At 41.1% G+C, this 9,402-nt stretch overlaps 1 protein-coding gene across 1 annotated transcript; it reads left to right on the plus strand.

The window, feature by feature from the left end:
- Nucleotides 1-8,172: 8,172 nt before the first annotated feature.
- Nucleotides 8,173-9,141, plus strand: LOC123347848 (olfactory receptor 10A4-like). The gene has a single exon (XM_044985037.1). The coding sequence runs from the start codon at nt 8,173-8,175 to the stop codon at nt 9,139-9,141; it is 969 nt and encodes a 322-aa protein (XP_044840972.1).
- Nucleotides 9,142-9,402: the final 261 nt, after the last annotated feature.

Below are 9,402 nucleotides of genomic sequence, written 5' to 3' on the forward strand. Positions count from 1 at the left end.
CGACAGAGAGATTGATATGGGAATGAATCAATCTGGCACACCTTTAAGGGAATTAGCATCTAGATTGTCCCTAGTTCATGCCAATGGGAGTTTTCTTGATTGAACTAACCTCGTTATCTCTAGCTTGCGTCTTGCTTGCATATATAAACCTGCCCCTGGAAATTTCCACTACTTGCATCCGACGAAGTGGGTATTCACCTACGAAAGCTCATGCTGCAAAACGTCAGTTAGTCTATAAGGTGCCACAGGATTCTTTGCTGCTTTTTCCTGGGGAATGTGAAGATACACTATGTTTTGGGAGGGCAGCATTTATAGTTGATTATAGCTGATACTTCCTAATGTCCCACCTGAAATAATAACTCTCATGTGCTCTGCATTCCATGCATTGGAATTGAAGATTTTCAGTTACATGTTGCATCTAGTTCTTTACTCTGAGTGTATTGGGAAAAGTCTATACTTTACATAGTTCTGTCCTGGAATGCCTGGGGGTGGGGGCTTTCAGATTGTGTAAATATTCTTCTTTCATCTTTTTGTCAGGGCTTCCAATATAATTTTATATTTGTGAAGTTTGTACTGGACGTCTTATATTTTGTTTGTTACATATGTAATGATCAGAAGGTCTGTAAGATCCTAAATGGATTCTTGGATGTTGAAATAAAATTATTAATTGAGATGAATGATTTCTGCTGGAACATCTCTTCATCCTAAAGGTCATTTCAATGTTAGGTCAAAAGATAAATGTAAGGATATGCTATGTTTTAGGTGGGCAGTATTTAGAGTCGATGACATTGATACTTGCTAATAACCCCATGACGGGATCCCCCGGGTGCAGCCTGGTACTGTGGATCCGCTGTGCCTCTTTAACTCTCCAGCCTCCATTTTCTCTCACAATGCTTTGCTAATGACAAGCAGTAAGCCCCTCCAGGTACTATTATCACTCAGGACAACTGTGTGTGAAGCCCCACACCCACCTAGTTTGCATGAATGCTCCCAGAGCCACTCATGAATCACACAGAGAAAGACACCAGCCAAATCTCCCCAGATCCCAGCCTTGTAACTCAGGAATATACCATCTTTCACTGCTCAAGATGAGCACTGCAAATGTATTAATTGGTTCACCACTTCATCAATGGAAAGTGAATGTACACCAGCCTTTGCAAACCTGAGCAAACATCCTTGCCAAACACTTCAGGCAAACTCACTGATAATGATAAACAGTGAAACAAGTGTATTGACTAGAAAGATAAAGTTTAAATAATTATAAGTAATATGATAAAAGTCAGAGTTGGGTACCAAAAGGAAATAAAATATATTCATGCAGTCTAAACTCTCAGTCCTATTAGACTGGGTAACATCTAAGTCCAGCAGTTTTTTCTCACCCCACTAGATATTACAGCTCACAGGTTTCACCCTTGAAAGCTGGGCCAGTCCCCTCTGTTGGAGTCTTCAGCCTTCTGAGTGTTATTTTTTCTTGCAGCATAGTTGGGGGAAGGAGAAAGGCAAAGCATGGGGCCACTGTGTTCTGTTTTATTCCCTTTTAAACAAAATAGGAGATATACCTATCTCCTAAAACTGGAAAGGAATGTGAAAGGTCATTGAGTCCAGCCCCCTGCCTTCACTAGCAGGACCAATTTTTTGCTCCAGAACCCTAGATAGCCCCCTCAAGGCTTGAGCTCACAACCCTGTGTTTAGCAGGCCAATGCTCAAACCACTGAACTATCCCTCCCCCACCTCAGTTCCATGTGCTTGGGGAACACAAGTGCAGGTATATCTGGTGGGCATTGCTGAGTCACCAGGCAAGGTTGAGCCATTCCCCGGCTGTGGCATTGTGCAAGTGAGTCATTTAATTGTATCTCCCTTGTTGGACAATGGCTGGTTGTTTGACACCCGCTGAGGCATTCTCTCTGGAGAGCTAGTATCTGGGCGTTTCCCAAACCCACCAAATATTTTAGTGAAAGCCATATAACACAATTTTCATAATTTCATGTGCATTATATATATGTATATGGAACAGTGGGTTTCAGCAGATTATAACCGTCCCCATGATACCTTACATGGCCTGCTTTATATGCTAGATCACAATTATATAATAATGAGGAATATGGGGGTTACAGGGCATTCCCCCAAGGTATAGAATGTCACAGACCCAACTAGAATCATAACTCTCATGTGCTCTGCATTCCATGCAGTGGAATTCAAAATTTTTAGTTCCATGTTGTGTGTATTTCTTTATTCTTGAGTGTATTGGGAAAATTTGATATTTTACATAGCCATGAGCTTGAATGTCTGTGTATCCTTTCAGGTTTTTTAAATGTTTATTCTCTCATTTTTTGTTCAGGGCTTCCTATAAAATACTATATTAGTGAAGATTGTACTTGACATCATATTTTCTTTGTTATATATGTAATCATGAAAGGATCGGAAGGTTTATAAGATCTTAAATGTATTCCTGGATGTTGAAATAAAATTATTAATTGACATTAATGATATCTGGTAAAACATCCCTTCATCCTAAAGGTCATTTCAATATCAGGTAAAAAATACATGTGTGGAGATGTTGCTATAAATTTCGGCATTTAAAAAGTGCCAGGATCTTTCAAAAGCAAGTAAATGACTTAGGGTATGTCTACACTGTGAAAAAAGAATCATGGCTGGCCTGGGCCAGCTTATTCAGTATTGCGTTGCTCGCGCTTCAGGACTATAAAATTTCTGTGTAAAAGTTTTGGGCTTGGGCTGGAACCCTCTCACTGAGGCCTTGTTAGGTTTCTATTGCACTGTGGTTATACATTTAGGTTCCTAAGATCAATGACTTTCAAACACATTTAGATTCCTAAGGGCCAGAACGTTAACGTTTCTAAAGATGCAGATAGGTGTCTAGCTGTGTTTTCAAACATACTCAACTCCCATTGATTGTAACATGTTTTGATACTGTGGTGAAAAATACCAGAATCTGCATGAAGAAATTACATGACTTTATTTCCTTAATCCAAATTATTTTGAATGTGATTAGATTCTGAAGAGCCAAATTATGAAAGATTATAAAGAGGCAGCTAAGTGTCTAGGTGGATTCTCAAATTTGCCCAGGTACTAAACTCCCATTTATTATTATTTTGTATTTTAAAAAGATGAGACCAGATATCTATCTAGAAAGAAGACTAGTTTGGGGACTAAAGCACTCTGCACAGACTCCATCTCCACTCAAGTTTTGGCTTGGGCAAAAACAGACTGATCTTTCACAGGTGAATTGGAAAGGACTTTTCAAAAGAGTTTAAGTGAATTAGCTCCAAGTATTTCAATGGGCTTTTTAAGATCTTTTGGAAATCCCAGCCTGGTGTTCTGTTAGCTTGCAGCAGCTCAGGTTCTTGACCAGGATAGTTGAGCACTAATAGCCATTGAAAATAGTTAATTACTAAAAAAAACTGTAAAAGAGTGCTGTGTGGTACAGTGGAGAGGGTATAAGACTGGAGCTCAGAACATGTGGGCTCTAATCCTGCTGCTGAGTGAGCCTGGGCAAATCACTTTTTTTCTCTCAAGAAGGTGAGCTCATCAGCTGTGTCAGGCAGTGGACACAGAAGAAGGAAAACTCATGATGATCCAACCATGATCATCAGCTAGTTTTAAATGTTATAAACATTGCACACGCTCTATGGGTCTGCACCACTGCCCCTGGCTAATACAATGAAGCAAATCAATTTCAGTTGTTTGATCATTCTTATCATCCGCTAGCTCGACACTGAATTCCTAAAGCTGTTCATTGGGTTTTAGGCTCCAGAATGGAATAGATGCCTGCTAGATTGCTCCATACTCACATCAAAGTAACTGGGTTTGTGTTTTGCAAAGGCGATTAAGGGAGTAACATGCCCAAGACTCATTGACATTTAACAGAGTGCCTAACTGCTTGGGGCTTGTTCAAAAATCTCAGCTGAAGGCTAGAATCAATTCCAGAGATATGGGCTGCATAAAAGTTCCCAGTTTCAGTTTTAGCATATTATCTAGACCTGGAACAAAAATGTATGTTTTAAAAAACTTTAATCTGGACATTAAAATTGTTTGGTTTTCAGCAACTGAACGACAGAATATGCTCGGTTTTCAGTTTCCCAAAATAAAACCAAAGCTCCTTAGGAACGTGGAGAAATTTCCCCTAAAGAATTGCATTTAGTCAAATACCCAATATTTTGTTGGGGAAAAGAGAGCTGTTTCAATGGATTTTTTTCCCTTCAACTCTATTTTTATTAGATCCTGGCCTGTCTTCACACAGTGTGGAGACTGGCTAAGGCTGAAGAAATCTCTCCCTAAACTTGGGCCTGATCTAAATCCAAAGTGTGTGAAGTCAGAGGTTTAGGATCACCCTGTGCATGGGGTTGTATCCCTGGCCATCTTGTCCAACACCCATTTATAAACCTGTCCTCCATTAACTTATCAGTTTTTTAACCCAGTTACAATTCTGCACATGATAATATCCCATGACAATGAGTTCCACCGGTATATTGTGTGAAAGAGCTAGATACCTATTAATTTCTTCAGGGGACGCCCGGCATGTGTATTGTGTGAAAGGGTATTTTACACCTCTTTCTTCACTTTTTCCACTCCATTCATGAAGGTATAGACCTCTATCCTATCCTGTCATTTTTCTAAGATGAACAGTCCTAATCTTTATTCTCTCATTGGATGGGAGCCATTCCATACCATGAATCAACTTTGTTGCCCTTCTCCAAACCTTTTCTAGTTTCACTATGTCCTTTTGGATACAGACCAGCGAGAACTGGACCCTATATTCAAGGTGTCCGTTATCGCACACACACAAAAAGGGACATTCCCTGGAGGTTTCAATGGGGATTGCAGTGACCTTGATGTTTACTTTGTTTTAACAAGCAACACAGGATTTATTTCTGCATGAGGGCAATTTTAAAACTCTCATTAGCAGCAGCCTCAAGGGAGATCCCAACAGAAACCAGAGCCAGGATGAGGCTGCTGTCCCATATAACCTGAGGAAGAATCCAGAACAGCTGGCAGTAAGGTGCTGTGTAACACACACAAGAGTGTGCATCGAGCAGGAAAGCAAAAGCAGCTTCAAAAAAATGTAAGTGTCTTTTCAGAGAGAGTGAGCATGTATGAGACACAAAGGAGAGCAGAGCGATGGGGGAAGCCAGATCCTGATCATACACCCAGTCACAATCAAATAAAAGGTTGTCCTTTTATGCTGTTGATTAAAGGTAAATCTTATCATTCCTGGGTGAAACTGTGAGGATCTTAGGAAGAAAAAGCTGTGATAGATTGAGAAAAAGAATACCCTGAAGTGTCTCGGGCAAACAGTTTGCCTGTTCTCTTCTTTCTCTCTATCATTCCCAATTCTCTCCATGATATGTCTCATTACTGCTCCTTATACTGCTGAACAGAGACTCTACAGACAGTGACTGAGAGTACTGCAGCACAGAATCTTCCTGTGAGCAACAAACATAAATGAAGGGATGCAATGCAAGGGTGAAGAAACTGGGTATGTTTAGTTTGGAAAAGAGGAGATTAAGTGGGCACATGATAGAAGTCTTCAAATTCTTGATAGTCTGCCAGAAAAAAGACGGAGAAAGTTGTTATCTGTCACTACAAAGGGCAAGATAAGAGGCAACGGGTTCAAACTATAGCATAGCAGATTTGTATCAGTGGTTTTCAACCTGTGGGCTGCAGACTTCTTGGTGACCACAGACTATGCCTAAGATTTCCAAAAGGCTCCATACATCCATATGATATATATATATATATATATATGTAGGGATCCACAAATGAAAAATGTTTGAAAACCACTGATTTAGATTAAATTTTAGGGGAAAAAATTCCTAACTGTATGACTAGTAGGACAATGGAACAAAATGCCTATGGAGGGCTTGGAGTCTCCTTCTCTGGAGGTTTTCAAAACAGAGACTGGGTAGTCACTGATGGGATAAGAGTGAGAGGGATCTGTGGCGTCTGCTCGGGGTGTTCCCTCTGTGCATGGGGCAGAGTCATTTTCCCGTCTGTGCTGTTTGTCAGTGTCTCTGCCTAGTCCAAAGCACTAGAATGATGGCATCACATTCACATCCCTCTCTCAGGAAGCTCATATATGTGAACCTCACCACCATCACAGCAAATTTAGGGGTCATATTGGAAAGGCAACTCAACATGTGATGCTATGGCACAAAAGGCTAATGCAATCCTGTGATGTATAAAAGGAGGAGTGTTGAGAAGGAGGAGATTTTGTCTCTCTGCCAGGCATTGGTCAGATTGAAACGTATCCAGTTCTGGTGTATGTGCACACTAAAAAAAGAATGTTGAAAGAATTGGAGAGGGTGTAGAAAAGACCTACAATAATATGGCAGGACTGGAGAAAATGTCTTACAATGAGTGAAGGGACTCAAACTGCTTAATTTATCAGAACAAAGATTGAGAGGCGAGTTGAATGTAGTCAGTGACTACTTTCTTGGGAATAAAATGCATGGTACTAAGGGGCTATTTAATCCAGCAGAGAAAGGCAAAACAAGAACCCATGGCTGGAAGATGAAGCCAAAGCAATTGAGTTTAGAAATAAGGTGCATGTTATGAAAAGTGGGGACGACTAATCATTGGAAGAAAATGCCACAGGATGGCGTGGGTTATCTCACTTGATGTCTTCAAAATCAAGAACAGCTGCTGTCCTAAGTAGACTGTCCATTCTTGAACCTTTCTCCAGTTCCCCAAGTGCACCCCTTTCAAGTGAGAAGTCCATGTTTTCACTTCTCTTTGGTTGGCTCTCAGGATCTCACCCTTCTGCTAATCCCCAGGTTAACACCTCTTTGGTACCAGCTGTGTTACCCCAGCTGGCTTATCTGGAGTTTGGCTCTACTACAATTTTACCTCCATAAATCTGCTACAGAAGGACTTTGCAGTGATGCAGGATTAAGTTTTTCAATACAAAGTGTTATTTATATGCCCAAGGGAACACAGCATTCAGGAAAATGGGATAAAACAACCAAGTGTCCTACACAGCTCTTGTTTTACCTGAGTTTAACTTCTCTCTCCTTAGCTCAGGTTCTTCCAGATCTAACTTTTGAGTGGGATAGTTTGCCTCCCTGCAGAGCCTTTGTCTTTGGGCAGGTCTACACTACCACTTAAGTGGATGTAAAGTATGTGTCTCAGGGGTGTGAAAAAGATACCCCATGTGCAAAGCAAATTACAGCGATTGAAGCACTGTCCACCCCGGCCCTATGTCAGCAGGAGACACTTTCCCATGAACATAGCTTCTGCCTCTGGTGAAGATGGCATAATTATGTTGATGGGAGAGTGTTCTCCTGTCAGAGCATCTTCACCAGGCTCACTGCAACAGCAAGATGCATCGGTGCAGCTGCACTGCTGTAGTGCTTCTAGTGTAGACCGGCCCTGTGCCTCACAGTGAATCCTTTACTTGGTCAGTGTCTTTTGATCTCCCTCTTGCCCCCTTTAGTGAAAAAAAAAAACATAGCAACTTTGATATCCAATGACCTGGTTAATTGTGAATGAGAGTTTCCTGCAATGCTCCTTATCTTTGTCATTTTTTCTTTCTTTTCTTTTTCCTCCTCCCCCCCGTTTATTGTCTGGTTCCTCTAACAACCCCTTTTAATCTTACCCCATAGCAAGCAATCCATCATAAATCGACAGATTGAGATATGCACAGAATTGTTACAAAGTAATGCCAGTATTTCCAGGTTTGTTACATATGCTTAACTCCACTACATGCTTAACTCGATGCAGGGGTTATTGGAGAAGAGCTATGGCTCATGATATCCAGGGGCTCAGAACTGGTGATTACAGGATTCCCTACTGGATGTACTTCAAATATGTATGCCCTAGGTCAAAGAGGAATGAATTGAAGGAAATTCTCCGGCTTACAATATACTGTCTTGACTGACTTTCACATCTATGCATCTGTGAAAAAGAGCTAGGTCAGAAGAAGTATAAATTAACAGTGTAGCTGCCTTCTGGAGCTTGCAAGTCGGGAATCTCCATTCCAAAACACTGTGTAGAGTATGTGATAAAACCAATGTCTTGGCTTTTGAACATTTATAAATCATTCTCTCTTTATACAGTTTGAACTTTTCTACAATCAACTAGATAGTAACCTGATTTCAATTGTACTGCAATCTCTTTCAACACTCACTACTTGTTATCTATGAATAGATACATTTTATGGAAAATTGGGGAAGACGGAATCTATATTCAGCTCATGGAGAAAGGAAGAATCAAACATATGTTACAGAATTCACCCTCCTAGGATTTGGAAATCTCTCTGAACTGCAAAATCTTCTTCTCCTTCTGTTTCTAATGATCTACATCGTGACTGTTGCTGGGAACATCCTCATTGTGTTTCTAGTTGTGGCTGATCAGCACCTTCACACCCCCATGTACTTCTTCCTGGGGAACTTGTCCTGCTTGGAGACCTGCTACAGCTCCACCATCCTGCCCAGGATGCTGGCCAGTCTCCAGACTGGGGACAGAACCATTTCTGTTAATGGCTGCATCACTCAATTTTATTTCTTTGGTGTGCTTGCGGCAAGTGAATGTTACCTCTTATCCATGATGTCCTATGACCGGTATTTGGCAATATGCAAACCACTACACTATACGGTTCTTATGAATGGCAGAAAATGCCTGCAGTTAGCAGGTGTGTCCTGGATGGGTGGGTTTATGACAACAACCATAGTAACATGTTTAATGTCACAGTTACATTTCTGTGGCCCCAATGAAATTGACCATTTCCTTTGTGATTTCACCCCAGTGATTAAACTCTCCTGCAGTGACACCAGCCTGATCACACTGGTGTCATTTATATTATCCTTCATAGGCACCCTGCCCACGTTTCTATTAACCCTGACATCCTATGTTTTTATCATCTCCACCATCCTGAGAATCCCATCCACCACCAGAAGGAGAAAGGCATTTTCCACTTGCTCCTCTCACCTCATTGTGGTTACAATTTTCTATGGGACCCTGATGATTGTGTATTTGTTACCAGACACTGAGACACTGAGAGAACTCAACAAAGTGTTCTCTCTCTTCTACACAGTCTTGACTCCCATGGTCAATCCTCTCATCTACAGCCTGAGAAACAAAGAGGTCCAATGTGCCCTAAGAAAATTAATTGCGCACAGAAATTGAGAAAAGGAGTCTCTCCATTACCTTAAAGTTAGAGCTCTGTCGTGCAGTTCCAAAGATCTCACTTGTGAAGTTGACCTCAGTGGGAGTTAGGCACATATCCTGCTTGGAGGCTTTTGAAAATCCCATTTGTGTCTTTATGCATCTTCAGGTCTCTATGTCCCACATCCACAAAGGAATTTAGGTGTCTAACGCCCAAATATAGGCTGCTACTGTGACTGAGATGGTGCCTATCTCTATAGGTGAGCTATCACTAGGCACTTC

This window comes from Mauremys mutica, chromosome 13, assembly GCF_020497125.1.
Source record: "Mauremys mutica isolate MM-2020 ecotype Southern chromosome 13, ASM2049712v1, whole genome shotgun sequence".
Lineage (NCBI taxonomy): Eukaryota > Metazoa > Chordata > Testudines > Geoemydidae > Mauremys > Mauremys mutica.